This window comes from Ambystoma mexicanum, chromosome 11, assembly GCF_040938575.1.
Source record: "Ambystoma mexicanum isolate Mex_15411 chromosome 11, UKY_AmexF1_1, whole genome shotgun sequence".
NCBI classification, from domain to species: domain Eukaryota; kingdom Metazoa; phylum Chordata; class Amphibia; order Caudata; family Ambystomatidae; genus Ambystoma; species Ambystoma mexicanum.
This window is the reverse complement of record NC_090934.1, coordinates 597798273-597822255: the sequence shown is the minus strand read 5'-3', so window position 1 is coordinate 597822255 and position 23983 is coordinate 597798273. Positions and strand designations below refer to the sequence as shown.

General features: G+C 43.4%; 1 protein-coding gene across 2 annotated transcripts in view; it reads left to right on the top strand.

Moving 5' to 3' along the window:
- The window catches only part of E2F8 (E2F transcription factor 8), a 490718-nt gene that overhangs the window by 391268 nt on the left and 75467 nt on the right, over positions 1-23983 (top strand). For both annotated transcript variants that reach the window (XM_069623464.1, XM_069623465.1), the window contains exons 11-12: positions 22477-22606; positions 22708-23093. In XM_069623464.1, the coding sequence (XP_069479565.1) occupies positions 22477-22606; positions 22708-23093 (516 nt within the window). The remainder of the gene's footprint in view (positions 1-22476; positions 22607-22707; positions 23094-23983) is intronic.

The window sequence follows — 23983 nt, the reverse complement described above, 5'->3', positions numbered from 1 at the left end:
CGATGTGTGTGCTACTTATACCATCCGATGAAGTCACCCTCGGCGGAGGCCTTTGAGCGACATCGACTCAACGCCATCGATGTTCGAATTCAACATCCGACAATTAAATGCAATCCTTGCTAGTAAATTAACTTTATGCTACAATAATCTATTACAACTCGATAATAAAAATGTGATTGTTGATGTATTTCGGGCTTATAAAACACTTGACAACTATGACAATTTTGGAACCCTAGCTAAAATGTGTTCTGAATACCAACGCTAGTCCGCAGGTTATGATCTGCAATGTCAGTCGCAGTCCCCGAAAAGTATTAAATTATGGGTAAGGGGGAGTCAACAAATGCATTTTGGTCAGAGAGTAACTTAGTACAACTTGCATCCAATTTGCATAGTGGCCAATTCATTCGTTACTGGCTGTATCGCTGTACTAAACCAAAATACATTGGGGTATTTCCAAACGCTGCTATCATGCGCAACTATTTACTACTAAAATGTAACTGGACACAGGTGTTGGATACGTTGCGTGCGCAAAAAGGTATACCCTGTAATCTGCGACTATGTCGCCTATGTGGTGAATCAACTTGAGAAACTGCTGAACATATAATGTGTTATTGTGCTAGTTTGGGCGCATTAAGAATGAACCAACTAAAGCCCTATTGCAATAGCTTTGATAAAAATGACACTGGCTCTATGTGGAAAAGCTTATTTGAAGGGAATGATCCCAATCAAATTTTTTATATGATGAGATTTTATGGCTGTTATTGACATTTTAAGGGAACTATCAATTGATACATTGCACTAATGTTTAATTGTTATGTATGTTGTGGTTATATATGTATCAATCCTTAACTGGATATATGTAAAATAAATAAATGTGTAAATACTGATTTATATTGGAATCCTTTTACTGGTGTCATGAGTCTTAAAAATGCTAGGTTTGGTACTTGTCAAAACATTCCTTATTAACAACATAATCGCCTAGTTAAAAGCCATTGCAAATTTGACTTAACTAGATTGCTGTTAATTACTGGACATGAAGATGTTAAATTTGTAGTATTAAGTTCATTATGTTTGTAATTTGTGTTGCAAGAATTTTGACACCATTTAAATGACGATATTGTCTGTCGCGGTATGGATGTCTCTCGCTGTTTTTATTTGATCTGCAAATGTTGCTCTTTTCCCCAAAACATGTTGTGGAGCCCTGCCCTTCTAGGTTATTCATGCTTGCATGGTACAATGCAAGGCTTATTCAGTGTCCTTCCAGCAGCATATTTCATTGGGTGAGATTTGCAGTGCAATCACCTGGGCTACTCTACATGCCTTTTGCAAGCACTATGTAATAGATGTTCACTCTCGAGCCTGACTCGAGCTTTGGTCAAGTATCTTGTGTAACGTTTTGGCTAGTAAGTTAATCGATCCATTGTGTTTCTGCATTTCTGTTTCTGGCTGATGCTGTCTGCAGACCTGCAGGTTGTTTTCTACTATTTTCAGAGAAGACCCTAAATCATTATTTCACAAATCTGTATATCAGAAAATATGGACTTCAGTTACCATGATGCACCTTGTGGCAGTTCCCATTGCCTGGCTATTCCTATGCAGCAGTCTTGAAACCACAATCACCAGAATCCCTAGAGATCAGTGCTGTTTTCCCAGGACCAGAGAGGTAGGAGGCAGGTTACCTTCAGGTGTGCTGCTTCAGATGCTGCCAATGAGCCTGCTTTAGCGCAGGGAAGGTCGGTATTTAAGCAGCTGCCTGCAGGAGCACAAGATTCTTGCATGGAGTTCGCTCCCACCCCTTTGTGCCCTGAGCCTCGGAATTCTGCTTTTTCCTGTTGCTGCCAGAACCTGCTCCTGTTCCAGTGCCCTGCTTTCAACCCTGCTTCTCTGCCTACTCTCACCTGCCTTCTGCCCTGCTCATATGTGGTTCCTGCACTGCTGCCCTCCTCCCCTGCTTTGCAGTCTTCTATATAAAAAAAGAGGACTCCTGCTCATTTAAATTGAACTCTTGTAAGCGCAATCCTGTTGGTTGGCAGAGCACTACTCACAAGAAAGATAGAAAGCGTTAACATTGTTTCGTTCTCCGATGATTTATATAAAACCTGTTTAGATCTGCCTTCCATACTAGGACAGCCCACAGCGAGAGCAGACACTGCCCCTCCAGCTAACAAAACAATTTGGACTTACTTACCCAAAATAATACAACACTCATTCAAACTGAGTCGCATAGCCAATTAATGGTTGAATAAAAGCTGGGGTAATTCCAGAAGGCCTCCAAATTAAAAAAAAAAATTCCTGCTCTTTTTTTTATTTATAATTTAGTTTATCAACTTTAGCAGAGTCGGCAATAAATGCTCCCGCGACTGGGTGATCCTAGTAATTGAAACGGCAGATTCGGAGGCAAAAAAAACCAGAAGATTTGGCCCTCCTTGAGAAGAAAATACAGGAATAATTAATTATCCCTGACATAAAAACAATATTAGAAAACATTAGTGAAGAAATGAAAAAGTTTAAAACCTTCACAATTGACCCAAAAATCTGAAAATTGAAAAAAAGACACCTTGAATTACAATGAAGAAACTACATACCCTTATCTAGTTCCTGTTTTTTTCAATAAAATGAATGTAAATCAGGGTAAAATAGGACACAAAACATATCTTATATTAATACATTTGTGACTTTTTCCAATTCATCAAACTGCAGTGATTCTGACTCCAACAGTGGCCAATCCATGAACAATAGAGGTGGACAACAGCAAAAGAAGTCAATTGTTTCGGGGGGGGGGGGGAACGTGGCAAGACCCAACCGCTGGGAAATCATGCCATGCGCACACGGCAGTGGGAAGGCCCCTCCCCCCCACGAACTTGTAATACCAATTTTCTGAGTGCACATAATCTTACTCCGATTGAAACAAGCTTGCTCAGTAAGGGTTTGTCACTTGTCCCGACTACCAGAGCTATTGAAATGAAAAACCTCTTCTGCATCCTGAGATTGAAATACCTCTTTCGCCATTCCAAGGACCAAGAGCCCGTGAAAACGCATGCATCCGGCCTTGAACCCCCATTCTTCTTTACTCCATCCAACCTCTGCAATGGTGTCACCAGCAATACTGGCACTTGAAAATAAAATACTCAGAGGTCAACAATCTCTTCGGTACGAAAAATCAAAACAATTTAACAAAGGCTGAAATGGCCTTAAAAGATCTGGAAGAGAATCCCTTGTTCTTAATTAAACCAGCCGACAAAGGCGGAGGAATTGTCTTGTGGGACACCCATCTTGCATCAGGTTAAAAAACAACTGGAGGACAAGAAAGTTGATAAAATCCTTGGCGGTAATCCAACCATCAGAATTACCGAAGAAATAGCCTCATGAATCATGCTTTCATTAAAGGATGGATCGACCGAGATGAAAGAATGTTCTTAGTCAAACACAACCCTGTCGCTCCAGCTTTTTACTGCTTACCGAAAATGCATAAACATGCTTTCACACCACCGTGCAGACCAATTGTTTCTGCATTTGCGTCACTCTTGGAACCCTTATCGATCTAGGCAGACGTATTTCTGAGACAGTTTGTTAAAAAGATATACAAATATATCTCGGATGATGTGTGTTCAGACCATGCACACATCTGGAGAAAAGAGAAGATCGGACTGTTCCCTCTGACTTTTTTGCCGAATGTATTAGGTTGGCTCTTACACATAATATTTTCTTGTGCAAAGCTACCTAATACAACAACTACACGGAACAAGTATGGGAGCTACCTTTGCCCTGATCTGGCAAACTTATACATGGACAATTTTGAACTTAATTATGTGTACTCTCCGACATCAATCCTTTTCGTGACCACATAAAATCTTGGCACTGTTATATAGACAATGTGTTTGTTATGGAGTGGAAGTTCGGAAACACTAGTCACCTTTCTTGCATGGCTGAACGCACAAGAACCTTCCATCAAGCTCACCATGACAACAAATAAAGATAACATTGCCTTTCTAGACTTTGAGATATATAGGTCCATGGATGATAAACTTGGCACTACCTTGTATAAGAAACCAACAGATAAAAACACCCTCTTGCTATTCAGCAGCTTTCACCCACAAGGTCTACGGGAAAATGTACCCTATGGACAATTTCTGCGTATCAGACGGAACTGTAGCAAACCGGAAGATTATGAGGCAAACAGTAAAGAACTAAGTCTTGAATTTAAAAATCATGATTATTCCCCTCATATCATTAGAAGGTCCATGAAAAGTGCCCGTCACTCCGTTTTGTCAGACATGTCTGTTGGTATAAGATCCAGGAGGAAAAAATCCCATGCGTCACCGCCTTCTCCCCTATTAGCAGTGACCTTCAAAGAAGCATTCTAAAACATTGGAAGATGATTCACACCAATGACTTTAAGATAAATTTACCTCGGTTTGCCTTAAAAAGAATGCCCAATCTTAGAGAGAAGTTAGTGCATAATCGCAATAATAAAAAAATGTATCTCACTGGTCGAACGTGGCACTTAAAAACATTCACAAACTGCCTTACATAATGGGCCATATATGGGATAAAGCAGAGACCGATACGCCAGAGAATCTGCGAACATCGAACTTGCGTAAAAAAAATTAAAAAACTGGGTAGCTGACAAGCCACTAGTTGCTCGTTTCAAGGAAGCCAAGCACAGTTATGAAGAAATTTGTTGGTAACCACATCCATGTGGAGGAGACGGGGATCTGTCATTCAAAAAAACTCAAAGATGGATCTTTAATCTTGATTCGGTAAGGACTGGGCTTAATGTATCCATCAAGTGGAATTTGTTTTCCACTAGACAATTACGTTTCTTGTCGGGTAGATGAATCAGTATTTCCACACAATTCCTACAATAATGTGCGTGAAAGAAATGACGTCTGAAAATGAAGGCACTTGAATGCATCTAGCTCTAGCTTTCAAAATGGTCCGGTGGTACAGCAATTTAGAGCCTTATCTTTTGCTGGTCAGGGTTTCCAAGAGATGAAACCCTAAAGGACAGCAACAAGTTAAAAATTAAACGAATTGTGAACATTCGTGATGAAATGGACCACAACTCGGAGCTTTAGGTTTTGAAACAAGACTCCCAATTTGGCGCCTGTAAGTGCTGGTCCTGATAAAGCAGTAGCCGCGCTACGTATTCCTTTTAAAGGTCATATGACCTGGACTGGAACGAATAACCAACAGCGGACGTTTGCAGCAACAGTAGCTTCTCGATTGAATGCAACGAGAAATAAAGACGAGAAGTAAGTCTATTTCATGGATCTTGTAAGATGGATATAAAATGTACATGATGAAAAAAAGCTAGACACGGGCACAGCTAACAGGCAGGTGTTTATTCTCTCTCCTTGCTGTAGACATGGTTGCTCAAGGGAGTTTTTCAATCAGAACACCCGGGAAATCACAGCGCGAATGTTCAGGGAAATCAACACTTGGAATCGCAATTGCACGGTATTCTAGATAACCGTCTGCATTACACGTCAGAAGTTAAACTTTCCACCATTTGTCTTGAATACGTGTTTGGAAGACATAGATATGCACGGAACGGTGTGCATACACGTTTGTAAAATGCTGCCATTAGACACCGAACACTTTGATAATGGCGTGCACGGAAGCAGTTTTAAATTATGACACCATTGCGTATAACACTGTATAAGATGAACCACATTGCGAACCCAGTGTTTTTAATTTCTTTTGTAGCTTCTAGATGTGAGGACAAGTCCCATCACGCGACGGTACCTACCATATCACAGACGAAACAGAAGCTAAAAACAGACCTTCTGCATTCGATCCTGCAAGAGAAAATACATCTCCTTGCAGGTAATTATGGTTATAAACACGTCACCGGCACCCTGCCAGTATTTTTTAATAGTATGTAAAGACATGGCACTTTGTGCATATGACAATAAAGGTGTGAATGTCAAGGCATGTTCTTTATCATTAAGGAGTGCCGAAAGCCTATTGGTCACTGATTTCTTAACGGCTTTTAATGCCTGTGAATTAATAAAGTGAGACACCACCATCATTTTGAAAATCGGTAAATAAATCAAATGTTAAAATAGAAAGAAGTAAATCGGGTCATTTTTCTCCCTCCTGTAGTTGTGAATGATACGAACTACCCAGATAGCGCCACAAATGGGAAATCTGTGAATCACTTTATACACTACCAAGAATTGAAAGTTCAGTCAAATGGGAATGCAGCCCATGCCAGTATAATACAATTGGTCTAGGCTCAGCATTCTGGGTCAAAGAAGCCTTTTTAATATTTGCTATTGTTTCTCCTCATTGTAGTATCCTATGCACATGGGTACATGTACATGAATAAACATGCTATTTAGTTCACATTGCATTTACAGCAAGTGTCCTGAAGACTGGTTCGAAGGAGTACATAACATAATTACCTCATGATGGTGCTCTCTCCGAAACCAGAAACGCCAATCGGTGACACAATTGACAAAAATTGTCAAAATTGTCCTAAAAACTATCTGCCTCACTCACAAAGCGCTCAACTACCAAGCCCCCCCACCTCACAGATAAGTTCACATGGAAGGGTTCCAACAGAATTACAAGCCGCCCAGCTTTGGAACACTCTCCCTCAGAATATTCAGACTATTCAAACCTTCAACAAATTCAGAAGCCATGTTATCATATGGATACTCGACAAAACATAAAATAACAGATCTTGATACCACTAACCGCTAGGTGGTCTGCACAACTAGTATGTCATCCATCCTATACTGCTATGACCTATGTATAATATGTATGTTTAATATGTATATATGTACCATTGTAATTTTTCCTTGAATGTTCAAACTGTATTCATGTACACAACTGTCTATACTATGCCATGTAACCATTACTATCCTCTAGCGCCCAATTACCTCCGGGTCAGGTGCGCGATATAAATAAAATAAACAAACGTAGACATCAAATGGTGAGGACCAGTGCATACACATATATGTGAAATGAGCCTCTCACGTTTGTTACTAACCTCACAAAATGATCTTGAATAGAAGAATGACAATTTTTTTTGCCTGTGTTGTGAAATATCTTTTTTTGTTTGTCTGTTTTCAAACGTTTAAAATGGAGAAAACACAAAGGAGTAAGAAGCAAAGAAGGAAGCAAAGAAAAGAGCATTTCCGTTTTCTTTTTTCCAATCAGAGTTGAGCATCACACTAGGCCTACCAGTCGTCGTTGGTAGGTCTAATCTGCACTGTGTGAATCATCATGTGCCAACAATCTCTTTTCTAATGCTTCCAAGAAGACCAGTGCGTGTACTGGTTGGACATCTGCTCCATCGGACATCCTTTTCCACCAACATTCTGCGGATAGACTAGGTCTAGCCGCCAGTAATTTCCCCATTAGAGTTGATCTTGACTCAGATAGTTTTGGGCAAAATAGGGTCAGATGTTTTAAAGTCTCGTTTTCAGAGTCGCAGAATCTACACAAATAGACCGACTTTGAAGGTAATTGACGTAAATTCTGAATTTCCTTAGAAATAAATTCATTCGGAATTTCATGTAGGTTCTTCGCTTACTGACGCATGGAAATAGTTCTAGGTATCTCGGGATTGATCCACGTGCCCTTGCTTCGGGTGCGATGTGATTCATACAGCGATGGGCCTTTCTGGTATCGCAGGTTTCACACCAGTCAGCTTCCCACAGTTTCTTTTTAACTTTGTTCGGGTTCTGTATCAAGGTTTCTTTGTCCGAGTTCAGTTGTTCTAGTAAGTCTAGACATCTACTCTCCCATTCTTCCTGTGTCGAGTCAGAAGCTAGTTTGCCTCTTGTTTGTTTCAAGATGTTAAATTGTGGGAGGACTTCGGTGCCAATAATCTTCCTGTATAAAGCCAGGGTGTTCCATGTTACTATGGCATTAACAAATGTCAGACCTAATTTGTATCTCGTACAAGCAGTGGTGGTCCCTTTCGGTAGATGTAGAATTCTGTTTCAGTATGTGTTCTCGCACCACAACCATGTTGCGTGCACGCACCCCAGCATGGTGTCTGCTCCAAAGATTAGGGATGGAACAACCTTAGACTTGTAATATTCAAGGGCGGGTTTTTTGGAAAATGTTCCATATTTTTTGTTTATCATTGCGCCCTGGACTGCCAGGAGTTTGCATTTTCTTTAAATCTTTTGAACCATTGGTTCGTCGTTTATGTGGGAACTGATCAGGACCCCCAAGTACGGTACCTGACTGACAGTTAATCAGTTTACCACCAAAGTTCCATTTAAATTTTTCTTCTTGATGATGTAGAACCAGTTAGACTTTGGAGAATGAGAATCTCAGTTTTAGCTGCATTTATCTCGAGACCGTTTTTAGCAGAGTAATGTTCCAATGCCTTCAGTTTTCGTTGTAGGCCGACCAGCGTGGCATCAATCAAAACAATATCATCGTCCTACAGAATATGCCCAATGTGGGTCCCGTTCACCTTTGGTGGGAAGGCTCTTCATCTAGTTCCCTCTGGACGTCGTGGATGAAAAAACTGAAGAGGGTTGCTCCCAACGGTCAACCCTGCTCCACACCTCTTGATGTCTTTATTGCTGTGGACAATGAGCCTTTCTGGTCGAGTCTAATTTTAAGTCGTTTCGGAGTAGAGTTCTTGCACTGCTTTCATTAGGCTCGGCGGACATTTGTGGTCTGTCATTTTGGACCAAAGCAATTCACGATCGACACTGTCGAAGGCGTGTGCCAGGTCGACAAAAGCCAGATATATCTTTATTTTTTTCTTTATCGCCTCCATTTTTAAGATGTTTAATATGAACAGGTTGAGCGAGCAACCGATTCCCCTTGTGAAACCAGTTTGCCGAATGTCCAAAGCATCTACTTCCTTAATACAAGCTGTTAAATGGTTCAGGCCTTGAGTTGCAAAGATTTTTCCAATCACGTCAAGTAGAGCTATTGGTCTAAAGTTTCTCGGGTCGGATCGCAGGCCTTTTTTGAAAATTGGCACAATCGGGGTACATTTCCATGTTCGTGGAAGTCTTCCTTCTTTTATGATGCTGCAGAAAAGTTTGTAGCAGAAGTCTGCCCATTCTTCCGGGTTTTGCTTTAGCATCCAGTTAGTTAGCCCATCCGGGCCTGGAGCTCTGGACAGACTTAGTCTTTTGATGTTTTTCATGATGTCATACTTGGTAATCTGGAAGTCCCATGGGCGATGATGCTCCACGCTTTGTTGCCACTCGTTTCCTTGATTCCTAAAGAGCTCAGTATAGTGAGTAATCCACTGGGTCTCAGTGACCAAGGAGACCTTCAATAAACCTTGACTGGCTTCTGTGGTGTTTATCAAGGACCAAAAGGATTTAGAGTTTTTTTTTTTGTCAAGATCTTTAACATCTCCTCGGCATCTTTTTGTAAAATTAAGTTTGTGACCCCGCAAGCATGCTCTGTATGTTGATTTAGCTTTTTTTGTTTCGAGCAGTCTGTCCTGGATACTGCTCTTCTTAGCGCCTCTTAAAGATCTCCTCAGAACCCTTTTTCTGTTCACTATTTCGGGTTCGTAGGCGTGCTGGTGGCTAAAGCCTTTTTTTCGCAAGCCAAGCTTGAATTCAGTGTAATTCTCTAATAATCTTGGATATTCAATTTGGTCCAAGGACAGAGTGTCATTGCTAACCTGGAGTAGTGTTGTTATATCTGTGATATTTTCTCTGTTTAAGATTGCGTTTGATGCATAAAAGTAGTCCAGGATCGACGCTCTGGACCCTTGTGTCCATTTTGCATTTGGAGCGATATCCCCTTCGAGTATTGCCATTTAGTAAAACTAATTCCCTTTCCTCCATTTCGTCGTACCATGCTGTTTTGATTTGATATGGGTCTCTCGCTTTTCTTTTAGTTTTATTGTTTGATACAATGTCAGATTTAAGGTATAAACATTCCATGTTTAAATCTCCGCATAAGATTGTTCGGAGCTGCACAGGACTCATTATGCGGTCGATAATGTCACAGATTAATCAAGGAACTCTGATTCGTCCGTGGCCGTGTGCTGCCAGTAGATATTTATGATGTGTAGAGTCCTTTTTTCATGAGTTCGATGGTTGCGGTCTGCAAATATGGAGAGGGATTTGCGAATGTTATTTTCAAGTTTTGGGATTTTTTCACCATTATCATTAACCCTGTCATTGGTCTACCCATGGTTTGTTTAATTGCTGGGTTCAGGGCTAATTCGAAACATCTCTTGGAGCCATGTTTCCTGAAGGCAAATTACGTCTAATTTCTCGAGAGCGACAATCGATCTTCCAAAGAGGTGGTTGAAACCACCCGTGTTCCAGTAGCCAATCTGTAATGATACGTCGTAGAGGTCCTCGGAACTGTTCAATGTCCCAGCCAGCCAGCTCCAGTTTCCTCGGGAAGAACCAGCGTTTTCCACTTTGCTGTCTTTAACAGTCATTTCCGGCTCTTGGGGGTGATTTTGATTAATTTCATGGGACTTTCACAGGGAGTGGAGTCTAGTTGTAAAGTGTGAACCGACGCAACTTTTTCATCTAACCAAGTAGATCTGGAGGGGGCCAAAATTCCGCTCCCTCTCTGTGCATCCGAGGCGATGTTCTTTTTTGAGCCTCCGTTTCCATTTAATACGTTTCTCTTTTGTGGTCTTACTTGTGGTGATGTTTTCGTGACAGACTTCTTTTATGTGGAAGCCTAGTGAGTTTAGCTCAGAGGCACAGTTCAAGATCAAGTTGTAGATGATTCTCGAAGGAATGTGCAGTAGTACTCTGTCGGTTGCAGACTCATCTACAAATTCAACAATTTTTATGTCGTCTGAAGAAACCGCACAGTTTTGGAATGTGGCCGAGCAACTGGAGCACGTTACGTCGGTTCAAAATTAGAAGATCGCCCGATCTAATGATTCTCTCGATCAGGAGACGATTTTCGGTTGGAGTACTAGGGCTCCAGCTCTTATTTGTGAAGCCTCCACTTGCTTGTGTTCTTGTATCGTTTCCCCAGTCTTGTGAGGGGGCAGGGGGACAAATTTGGTAATTGACTGACTTTTTCGGATTTTCTTGATGGTCTGCTGTACGTTTTTTTTCTGTTTCAGAGATAGGCTTATGATCCCTTTCGCGTTCATTTTGTAATTTCTTTTTTGGGTCGGCTATGATGTCGGCACAATCTCTTTTTTCAGCGATTGTCATAAATCGTTTTCGTCCTCCACAGCTCGGGTGAGAATCTCGGGACTTTTCCGGTGGAGGGCTTAAGAAAGTACATGGTCTTTTTGTTGATACATCCGGGTCCTGCTTGTCTTTAGATCGATGTTAAATGGACTGTTCAGGCTACGACTCGGAGACGTAGGCGATGTCGTATTCGCCTGCCGTTCCGATGTCAATCGAGTCTTTTTCTGAATCTACCTCATGTGTGGACAAATTAGCCAGTAATTCAATCATTCGCTCATCTTCGCTTTTTTGGTTTTCTGGTTCTTTTGGAGAGTCAAGGTCTTTAGGTGGCACTTTCTCCACAAGCTTTTGCTTTTTGATGGCGATTTCGGAGGCTTTATCAGTTTGGTCTTTTTTTTTTTCGTTCAGTCAGTATGGTTAAGTTTAAAGCCTTCATGATTCTGTAGAAATTTATTTGAGTTTATTGGCCAAAACGCTTTTACAGTTTTTTTTTTGTTTTTCTTGTTTTCTTCAGTACTTTGCAGTTTTCCACTTTTTTTGTGACTTCTCCAAGTTTTTGTTTCTCAAAGATGGCAAAGTTTTGACCCCTCTGCTCTGTCCTTTCTTCAGGAGCGTTTGGGTCTTCAGAGTAAGGAGTTATGGATCCCTCTGCGTTTGCTGAAGTAGAGGCAACAGCAGGTGTATCGCACAACACGTCTGTTACTAGCACATCGGCCGTGGAACACGCTATTTCGTCTATCTGTTGCAAAGCCACGTTTTGTTGTTTTAAGAGAGGGAGAACGATACAGTCCCCTACCTGACTGGAGGCCGGTTTTGGCACTATTTGAGTCCTATTGCCTCGGGTCGAGTCTTCACCACTCAAGACCACAACATCTCTGGAGAATTCATCCGGATGGTTGAAGAAGTTTGTTCCATTTTTTACACTTTGATTACCGACGCTCTCGGTTACATTTGCCTTTTGATGTTGCTGATTTTGGAGTATCAGAAGAGCTTCTCTGGCGACTTCTGCCAGAAGGCGTTTTTCCTCAGTTATTCCTCAGCTGATCTCTCAATAAGGTATTTAGCATTTCATTTTTTTTTAAGCAATTCAATTCCTGTTTCAGGTCTTGAACTGCACCTTCCATTTTGATTATTTTTGTGTTTATTGTCGCTAGAAGATTGTTTTGGTCTTTGCAGGCTTCATTCAGGTGCTCAAAGTTTTAATAAAGGGGCCACTGTGATTGTTAATGCAGACATTAGATTTGGCTGCAATTCGTTTATAACTTGCTCGACAAGGTTTGTACATGCGCCCCGGTCAGTTACTGGTTGGATTCTGTTTTGTCGACTCGACACTGGTCGACACATTTTTGGGAATTTGCGTTCAATAAATGAGGAGTCTGACAGTCCTTCTCCATAGGACTCCTCCAATGTTGTTAAACTCTGATTACGTCTTGTGTTTGTTTTTCCTTTGGATTTTAATTCTGGATTTGGGTCGTTATCCTTATTAGAAGCGAATCTTTTTTGGAGCACAATAGGAAAGGTTTCACACACGGGTCTAGTTTCCTTCTTTTGGGTGGAATGTTAGATTGACTTTGGCTGACAGGGACTTTGTAGTTGGGAGGCAAGCAAACTGGGTTGCCCCTGGGTTGTTGGAATTTTGCCACTATGCGCCATGTTAGAATTTGGAGTGAGGGGATCGTGATTGTAGGTTGAGAGCATTCACGTTCCCTGTTTCGAGGCACATTTGGTTTCCTTTGGTTCATATACTTAGCCCCATTGAGAACCGAGATACTGGACTCTGGTTCTCCGAGCCAATTATCCCATTTTTGGTTTCCAAGGGACTTTAAGGCCTTGGTAGGGCACTCTGTTTTTTCGGAGTCCAAGGTATTTTTAGGGAACGTATGGACCGAGAAAGGACCGCAACACGCGGCCAGTTGAACAGGTGGGGCCAGAGCTGCGGCGGTGGGAGCCGGGTACAGGTTGTCAACCGCCAGCACCTGCTCACGCGCGCACTCATGCTGTTCGGGGGGGCAGGTCCTCGGGGCAAAGTTGGTAATACAGTTTCTTTAATGTGTGGGGCAAGGACTCAGAAACGTCGCGGGCACTTCACTTACTTGGGTAGCCTGTCGGAGACGAGTCTTCGAGAACTCCATTTCGGGAGGCGTGTCTGAGTGGGGGCAGTTGGAGTCTGAGTCCGCGTCCGTTAACACAGGGCAGGATTGCTCCACCTCTGACTCAGGCTCCTAGCTTCAAGAATGGGCCGGTGAAGCGGTTTTGCTTGTTACACTTATTTCTCTCCAGGAGCACCGGGAACACTCCCACACACTCCGCGTCCGGAGGTGGGTTTTTCAACAAAAGTCTTCAATAGAGGTGGAAGAGTTACTCAAGGCAGGCAAACACTGCAACAGGGAGTGAGAGTAACAAACACCAGAAACACTCCCACACACTCCGCGTCCGGAGGTGGGTTTTTCAGCAAAAGTCTTCAATAGAGGTGGAAGAGTTACTCAAGGCAGGCAAACACCGCAACAGGGAGTGAGAGTAACGAACACCAGGAACACTCCCACACACTTGGTATATTTGTTTGGATACATCAATTTTTTCGTGTTTTGATTTTACATTTTTGAGTTTTATATGTGTATACAAATTAAAGCGTGTATATTTCTACTGACCCATTGCATTACTGCTTAATCAATATGTTGCAGATCTGTATAGTATGATCGGTGGGCTCCCACGACCTAAATGTATAAAAGCAGGGTAGTTATTTGTGGAACCTGTATGTTGGCTGAACCTATTTTGTCCTTGTCCATATAGACCCTATTTAAAAAAGGAGTCTCACGCTCATTTAAATTGAACTTCTGTTCCCTGTCTACAGTCTCTTGGTCTCTACCACCTATTATCTTGTTCCCTGCCTGCAGATCCTTGTTCCTTGCCCATAGTCCGTGTTATCTGGCTTTAGCTTCAAAGTTTCCGGTCCGGAGTTTCCTTGTTATCTGGCGGAATAATCGTGCCCTTGTTATTCCAGATTTACAGTTTCTTGAATTCCATATTCCCCTTCTGCTGTTCAGTCCTTGTTTTCCTAATCCAGAGTTTCAGTCCCGAGTTTTCTTGTTCCTGGACTTTAGTTCAGTCCACTGTTGCTTGATTACAGTCCTTAGTTTCTAGCCTGCAGTTCCAGTCTCCTGTACCATTGCACTTAGATTATTTTCTACTGGCTTTTCCTCTTTCATTCCTGGTCTCTATCCTGAACCTTGCTTACTTTGACTGCCTTTCTTCTCTAAATTTTTCTGTTACCATTCCTGTCCCCACTCGTGCGTCCGTTATTCCTTTGTTCAGAGTTTGGCTGCCATGTTTCCCAGTAGGCAATCTCTGCCCCTTCCTTTGTCTCGTTTTACTTGTAGTCTTTAGTGAATTTAATGGAAGTGTCTTGCGTTCTGTTCCCTTAGAGGGCATCTGCTGTAGGTTCCGGCTGGACCCATACCTGCTTGTCTCGTGTAAGTGCACTCCTTGTTTAGGCCCTAAGGTCCAGACACAGAAGCCATTCTTGCTGCCCCCTTCCGTGGGACTTGCAGGGTGTGGCGCCTGGAAAAGTAACTTAAACAGAGGCATTGCGCTTCCCTTAAATCGGTGGGTAGGCTCTAGTCCAACCTGTGTATACACCCCTAGTGGGATTCTTCATTGTTTGTCTCGTACATGGTCCCCATCCCTTCTTGTTCACCATTGAGGTCTGTCCTTTCTTCTGTTCTGTTGTTCTAAATTACCTTGTTTATTATCCTTTATTGTTTAGTGATACCACTAATAGTTCTACTTAAAAAAGTTTGACTTTTGGTAAGTAGAACATAAAAATGACTGCAGGGGCTGTGGGGGTGTCCCTCGCAACCCCCGCTCACTATACTGTGAGCTGGGGTTGCGGGGGACACCCCTGCAGCTGTCCCGCAGTCACCAAAAAAAGGCTGCCGGGGTGTCCCCTGCAACACCCCGCTTACCCCAGCAGCGGTCCCGCTGTCACAAAAAAAGCTGCAGGGGTGTCCCCTGCAAAGCCCCGCTTACTATACATTGTAGTGAGCAGGGGTTGCGGGGACAGCCCCGCAGCGCACTCAAAGGAGATAAAAAAGGAATGGACCCTGCAGCTCTGGTTCCTGATCACGGTAGTGAAAAGGAACGGGCGTTGCAGGGACACAGCGAGATGGAATGCAAGCTAAGTAAGGGGGTGGGGGTAGGGGTTTGGGCACATCAGGAATGTTATGGGAGAAAAGACTGAAGATTATTTCGAACAAATAATCTTCGGTCGGTTCTCCCTCAAACATTTCCACCTCAGTAAAACCACCCCAAATCAATTCAACCGCTAAATCCTACTATTCTGCTAAAAAGAGAAGACACAGGCATAAGTTTGTCTGGGGTTACTCCTTCTGCATCTGCTCAAAAGCAAAAGAAGTTTGACTTCCATCCAGAGATGTAGATTGCACTTGCTCAAATTACTATCAAGGAGCATGCATCCCCAGTAGCAGGAAGGATCTCCCAATGTTCTTCCTCAATGGGAATACATTGCCCAAGAGGAATGGGTTTTGAATATTGTTTGCCACTGTTACACCCTAGCCCTTCCTGCTACTTTTCTATCTTCTTCTCCAAAGTTCTAGAAGTCATCCCTAGAACTTTTATGAGAGATTCAGAAACTTAGAACTGGTTCCAGGGCTGAATTGGGTTGAGGGGGGTGGGGGTTCTACTCCTGTTACTTTATAATCCTGAAGAAAACCAGCGGGATTCGCCCAATTCTAGATCTATCCAATCTAAATCAGTTTCCACTGCTCGAGACTGCCACATGGTCACTGTACCTCAGATTCTTGCTTCTCTCCAGCTCAACGACTGGGTGGCATCCATAGATCTACAAGAGCAACCTGTCAGCACCAGGCCAGCAGCTAAACCAGCACAATAGAAAGAGAATCCAGAACAAACGGGCTAGACCAAATAACTGGACCTTCTCAAGTAGAAGCTCCGGGAGCAGATCCAATGCATCAGGATCGAACAACTCCATTAACAATACTGCTCCGCACAGCACCACTTTTCCGGCCAAACCTTTTTTCAAGGAGGTCAAAGAAAAGCCAAGAACAGAGGCAACTGGCAGCCACAGGTACACTGGCAAAACCAGTCACCCCGCGTAACCTGCAGCAGAGGTCGCGGCCAAGGACAACCAGGACCATCTGTCTAGCCAACCAGGCCACTGAAGGCGAGAGAAACCCCCAGACTCATGAAATATTTGGGGTACAAAATCCATGCTTTGAAAGCCTACTGATGAATCTTTCCCAATACACCCTGACAACAGACGAAATAGACCTACTTGAAAAGGGACTCTTTCGTACCATCAGCGGACCACGATCCCTTCCAGACACGGATAGAAATAGCACAACTGATGAGGAAAATATGTTTAAAACAGTATTTTGGGCTAATTACCAGCACAGGAGAAAAAGGCGCTACCAACCTGAGAGGAAAGTCCACCTTTTACCCCCCCACCAAATGGCATTTCACCCGAATCCATTACGTTTGAAAAAGCACTATTGAAGAAACTTGAAGAACTAGAATCGGAGCTACTTCCTGGTTACAAGAACTTCTCTAAGAACAGGCTGGCATTACAATCCTTAGCAGCGAATGAACTGATCACCATCAAGCCGGCTGACAAAGGGGAGCTACCGTCATAATGGACACCTCGGCATACAATAAGATGGTCATGGATCTCCTCCACGACCATTCTAGCTATAGACAACTAGGGGTAGACCCAACAGAATCCATCAGACAGTTGATAGTGCCCATCCTGGAAGAAGCCTGCCCCGAAGATTTGATCAGCAATAAAGAATATGATTTCCTTAACCCAAAAAGCCGGCTTTCTATGCACTACCCAAAGTGCACAAAGGGAAAATCCCCCTCCGGGCAGACCCATCGTGTCCGGGATAGGCTTGATCCTGGAACCCCTTTCCCAATTTGTGGACTTCTTCCTAAAGCCAGAAGTAACCAAGATGAGATCATACCTCAAAGATACCACAGAAGTCCTAGAACTAGCGCAGGACCGGCCGTTCAACTCCACACGCAACCTGCTGGTAATGCTGGACATTGAATCATTGTACACAAAAATACTCCAGATGGCAACACTGAGAGTTATTGAAAAGATCCTGCAAGAAAAAGACCCACCGATGCAAATCCCAGTCACTTTTGTTATGCAATTAGCAGAGATTGCACTGACAAAAAAACTTCTGTGTCTATGACCACACCCATTATGAACAAGTGTCCGGGACGGCCATGGGAGCCACGTTTGCTCCAAGCCTCGCAAATCTGTACGTTGCTAACTTCGAAGAAGAGAAAATCTACAATCCCAACCATCCGTGGTTGATCAAAATGGAACTCTGGTCGAGGTACATCAATGATGTTCTACTGATAGTCATAGGCAATGAATCGGACCTCGCCTCTTTTATGGAGTGGCTTAACATTCAAAACCCTTTTCTAAGATTCTCCGAAACACACAGCAAGAGTTCAGTGAATTTTCTAGACCTGACACTTGAGATAAGCAATGAAACCATCATAAGTACAGTCTTTAATAAACCTACAGACAGGAACTCACTGGTAAACTAAAGTTACCGTCCGGCCAGCCTGAGAAAGAATCTACCCTTTGGCCAGTTCCTCCGATACTGCAGAAACTGCACAAAACTGATAGACTACAACTGACAATCTTCTTGTTTGGCCACTAAATTGATAAATAGGGGGTACCCAAAATGCATAGTGAAACAAGCACGAAAAAGAGCCATGAGCAGTCCGAGAGAAGTTACACTGGAACACCACACGAAGCAGAATGAAACCAACAACCAAATCACAGCCGTCTTGAGTTTTTCGCCACTGACGAACAAAATCAAGAAGGAGGTCCTCAAACTTTGGCCTATCCTGAACATCGGCACTCTCTGCCTAGACACTCCCAGGTTTGCCATCAAAAGAAGGAAAAATCTGAGACTCCCTGGTGCATTCATATAAAGACACAGAGCCCAAACCTAATACCCTCTGGGGACAGAGCCAAGCAACAGGCAACACACCCTGCGGGGCGTGCAGCGCAAGCTCCAGCACAAAGAGATCCACCAGCATTGACATAGGCTGGCACTTCCCATGGACCCAAAAGATTCTGACTAATTGCAATAGCTGCAATGTAATTTACATCATCACGTGCCCATGCAACAAACGCTACGTGGGCATGACAACGCGGCCAGTTAGGACACGGCTTGCAGAACATAGATCGTGCATACGCACCAAAAAAACTACAGCACCAATCGTGGAACATTTTCTTGCACAGCAACATGATCCATCGGATTTCACGTGGTCAATCATTGAGAAAATGGCAACACCCAAAAGGGGCGGAAACATCCACGACCTCCTAGTCAAAGGAAAACAGCTGTGGATCTTCTGCCTCAAGACAGACTAGACTGGCCTCAATGAACCAACCAGTTGGAAAACTCTGGCCACACTGACCAGGACGAGCACCTTATGCAGGCGCCACTGGAAGTCAGATAGACAGCATGCAACTGAATTTGAGTCTCTGTGCTAAACTGTGCAGGAGGGATCTCCTGGTGGGGTTGTGCGATGTGTCAAGAGGATGTGGAATGATTTCTTGATGTAACTGCACAGCACGGTGCCTGTCTGCTGTGTTGAAATTTGCGTTCTTGAATTTTTGCTTTTTTGCATTGTTACTTTCGTGCCTTTCCATTTTTGTGCCCAGGCCACGACCTACTGACTGTCATAAGACATCTGTAGTGAGTCTCATGAAGAGACCGTGTCAGCATCCCTACAGGGATGTTGCAATGCTGCGACTAGGCTACAATGAGCTTTTTCTGAATTGTATTTGTATTTAGAAGAAGCGGAATACAGAAGGAACATGTGCCCCCTGACCATGCACCTTGTCGCCATCTGAGATCATAAAGATGAGTCTCCTAGTGACATAACTCAGTGTTCCTGTACACTCAAGTTAGCCAGCCTGACTCCAAGATGGCCGCCGGCAGTCCACCTCTGGACAGCCATCTTGGTGTGCGACCACGTGACGCACAGCGGCGCCATGGTAACAATATACACAAGGGTCTGGCGAGCCGCAGCATTGAGAATCCTCGCGCGCGGCCTGCCAGACTCCACGGGCACTAGCAGGAGGTAAGCCTCTGCTTCACATCTGACGCGCGCCCTGTCACTCCCCCATGAGCGGGGTCGAGAGACACGCGCTTGGCAGGCTAGTGAGTGCGTAGACCGGATCGCACGATCGGATCCCGTCTGCAAGGTATATTTGCAGTTTTAGCTGGCGCGCCCATGCACGGCCAGCCTAACAGTGATAAAAGCACAATTTTGGTTTTAAAATACTAGAATGCACTAACCAGTGCTTTCCTTGTTTGTTGGGATTATGTATTCAACATTCAATTGAATATTATATTTGGCCCTTAGGTCCCAGGCCGCCTCAGCCCCGTGCAGAGCAACCACACTACATGGAGAGGGTAAGCTCCCCCCTCCCCCCTTTTTGACTTAATAACGCAGTGTTTTTCAGCCAGTGACTACCAGAGAGGTTTTAAAATGGGAACTGTCCCTTGTTTTCTATCTCCCTCCTCCCCCCCTGTCATCCTTACAGGTAGAGGATATCCATTATCGCAGACAATGCTGCCAGTTAAACTAAGAAGGCACACAGTTTGGTGCCCTAACCATAGCCCTGAGGAATGTGGCCTGCCTACATAGCACCACAGAAACAGGTCAGCTTAAGGACAACCTGATCTAGTGCCTAACACAACCCTCAGTGTCAGCTTGTTCCTGACAAGGATCCCTTTTCAAATGAACCCTGGGGGTCCAGTATTATTAAGAAACCTAAAGAGAAGAACCCACCGAAGAACTCTGTCTTCCTTGTTTTTATAAAAACCTGCACCTGCTTAACGGAGAAACCCATTAAAGACTTTAGTTTTTCATCTGAACAGCAGCAGACACTTGTTTAGCCCCAGGTGGACTAACATGTGCCTTTTAGCACGACACAGTGCATTAACATGAGCTTGAAAGCCAAGCCAGAGACGCGTGCTCATTCTAATCTACCCCACTGAAAAAAGCTATGTGTTTCCTAAGTGTGACTACTGTATTGGGCAACCCACACTTGGCAATCCCTAAACAGTCCTTTGTGCTTTATATAGTATCTATATCCATACCTGGACGAGCCTTTTCAAAGCTCAGTCTCCAAGGGAGTTGCATTAACATGCAACTCTTTTCAATCTAGGGTTTTCATTAAATGTGTCATTAAATGTGACAGTCAAAACTCATTCCTTCTCAAAGGATTCCGTTTTTAGGAGCAGTACTGGATGCCAACTACTCAAGAAAAAGCTTTTCCCCCATCAGAGTGGTGGCAATTGAGCGGTCCTCTCTGTATTCAAAGCACATCAACTTCTATCAGCATGGTGGTTCCAAAGACTCTTGGGGCTAACGGCCTCTTGCATCAATCTAGTCCCCTTCACAAGGCTTTGAATGAGAAACATTCAGTGGCATCTCGCAAACAACTGGAACCAACTACTTGATTGTCAGGATATAAAAATTCAGATCCCCAGTCAAGTTCAGAATTCATTGATATGGTGGAACTCTCCGGAAAACTTTCTGACTTGGGACTCCCTTTCAACTTCCTCGTCACATTGTGGTTACAAAAGGTTCTTCAGAGTAGGGATTGGGAGCCCACTGTCGGGCTCCGACCACTCACAGGCTTTGGTCAGCTCAGGAGAAAAGAGACCACATAAATGTCTTGGAACTAAGCCATTTTTTACGCTCTAAAATCCTTTCTTCCTTCCCTTCAAGGAAAGATGGTCACAACAGACAATGCCACTGCAATGTTTTATGTCAACAAGCAGGGGGAACTCGTTCTCTTTCTTTGTGTCTCCTCACAGAGAAGATATGGTATTGGGCCGTGGAGATTTTCTTGTTCGTGGCCCATCTGGAGGGAAAGAAATACGTCTTAGCAGACCAACTCAGCAGGCTTTTGCAATACGGTGGAGTATAACCGCAGCGATTGCTTGCATCGAGGGGGTTTGGGGGGCGGGGGGATGTCGGTTGTTTCATTTATAAACACCCGGATACTCAATGTATCCAGGCAGAAATAGCGATTCATTTTTGAAAAAGGGGTATCCCTTTCAATGTCAAATTATTTTTAAAAGTACTGGACGGAATAACCCCAAACCACAAAAGGATTGCAAGTCCAGTATATGGGAAGACGTACAAAATTGTCTGCAAAATTCCAGCATGAGTCAAAGGGTATTAGCGATTCCTTTTTTAGATTTACTATGCAACTCTGACTCACCTTAAATTTAGGTCAGCGTTACTGCCCTATATTATTTTTATATGAATTGGGTATTATATGTGGATTGTGTGTTGTAGCTAGATATGCTACACAGTTTAACTATTGAATAGATTTGTAATAAAAACTGAATGGGCCTCATTACACGGAAGGCGGTAAGGTTTTACCGGTACCGGTAAGGGTACCGGTAAAACCTTACCGCCTTACTACGAGGTCCCTTTGCAGGTCCTCCCTTAACGCCTGGTTTTTCCAGGCGTTAAGGACGGGACCCGCAAAGGGACCTCAGAGCTAATTACGGTACTGCAATTAGCTGTACCGTAATTAGCACCTACATCATTCCCATTGAGCCCTATGGGGCTGACTGGCTATGATGTAGGGGTAATGGAGGATGGCGGAATTGGCGCCATCACCCACCTTGGAATGTGGCGCTAATTCCGCCATCCACTAAGGCGGACCCGGTAAGGGACCGGCGGCAGCCATGGCGCTAATAGCGCCATGGCTTGCCGCCTTCTGTGTAATGAGGCCCAATGTGTTGATAAATTATAACATTATTGTAATAAGGTTTCATGTTGAATTGTGGATAGCTGAAAAGTGTTAGGAAAAATAGACTGCACAATAAAATAGGTATTTTTTGTGTTTGGATATATTGATAGGCCGGCTCACCTATTGTATTTGGCTGGCAGCAGCCCCCTGCCTCCCCCCTCTTTTTTTTTTTGTAATATTTTTTTTTTTTGTAAAAAAATGTTTTAAGGTAGTCTGTGAGCGGAGGCATGTCTGATGGGAAGCACATTCACTGCGTCCTTTTTTCAATTTTTTTTTTATGATGCTGCGCATCATGTCCTGTGTCTGCCCCCATTCAGAACAATGTCCGAGGAGTATGGAGAAAAGGGGGACTCTGGATTAGGAGTGCAATAGTGACTATGATGAGTAGCTTGTACTTTATAATATTGGATAATCAATCTGTGTAATGTAGACCTTTATTAGTGTAGTCAAAGGATATTGGCTTGATCCTCCTGACTTTGTTGTGCAAAGTAAAATGTTTCTGCTCTTTTTCAGACGCTGTTTCCATCCGGCTATCTTATTCCTCTGGCTCATCTTGCGTCTCTTGGGAAAGATCACGTATTTTCCAGGCGGGAAAATGGAGTTGTGTCATCTGAACATAAAATTCCAACTTCGCCATACACTGGTATGTTATTGGGAAAAGCTTTTAACATTTGCGTTTGTATAAAATGTAAATCTTAGGCAGACCAACTGGTGTTAACCTTGCTTTGGTTTTGTCTTCCCTAGGTCTGATTCCAGTGTCTGCATCTGAATTCTCAGCTCTTAATTACCCTTCTCTTCACATGACTCCTTTAAAGCTAATGGTATCGCCTACTTCTTTAACAGCCGTACCTATGATGAGCCCTGTAAATCCTTCTCTTGGCTCAAGTCCTTTGTTTCCATCTCAAAGCCCAAGCCCTGCAATTCTAAATTTTACACTTCAGCACTTAGGATTGCTTTCTCCAGGAGGGCATGTTTCTTCCAATCCTGTGGCCCTAGCCGCATCACCCAAAAACAGTCCAGTGCCAGAAGACTTGAGCAAGCACCACGAGCAGATGTTTAGGCATGTCTCGCCAGTACCTGGGCACAGTCAATTCACTGGACAACCAGTTACAATTTTTGCTTTACAACAGGTGAGTAGCTGAGTCAGAAGTTGGTATTCATATTGTAAACAGAAAGGGCACACATCTGTTATCCAGTTTTGCATCTTTTATAGATTTACATACTTTTGAATATGCTCACCTCTCACGTGTGGACCCCAAGAAATGTAAGTGCATCATCTAATATAAAATGGGATCTTATCCTATTCCGGATAGGATATATATGGTTCAGTTTGTTTGTACCGTGTTAGCCAAAGGTTGAATAGAATGTTGATCCGGAAGAAAATAACGAGCCAATACCTTAATTAGGCTAACAGTCATTTATTTTGCATATTTGCAAGCTTTCGTGGAATGTCTCCGCAGAGATTAAATGAAGCATTTGGAAAACATCACAGCATTACAGCCTTCATAGCCGCTCCTGCAGACATCTGTGCCTGATTTGTAGTTTTGCTCTGAAAGGTTTGTGGATGTTCAACTCCCCCACACATTGCAATCTTCAAGGCCTAAATGGTACACTGTGTTAAATAGGGCAAAATGGAGAGCAGGGAAAAGAAATGAGAAAACGACACACCCTGTTAGTGTGCTCTTTGGAAGGCAAGGAGTGGTTGGTTAGGTGTCGGCCATTGTATGTGCAGTCCAGTTGTAGCTCGGTATGTCCGGTCAGTCCTTTTACCAGACCAGTGGTAGCACAGTCATCAACATATCAGGCTTGTGCCACTAGAGGGATATACAGCCAGTTTGTTTTAGGCCTGTAATCCGTGGAGCCCAGTGTGGTAATTTTGTGTCGAATGCCGTATTGGGGTAGTGTTACATGTGTTACATCCCAATCAAGAAGAAAGGGTGGGGTTTGACTAGGGAGATATATATTTTTTTTTCTGATGTTTGTTAATCTGCTTAGAATCACATGCTGTGCACAGTCCGAC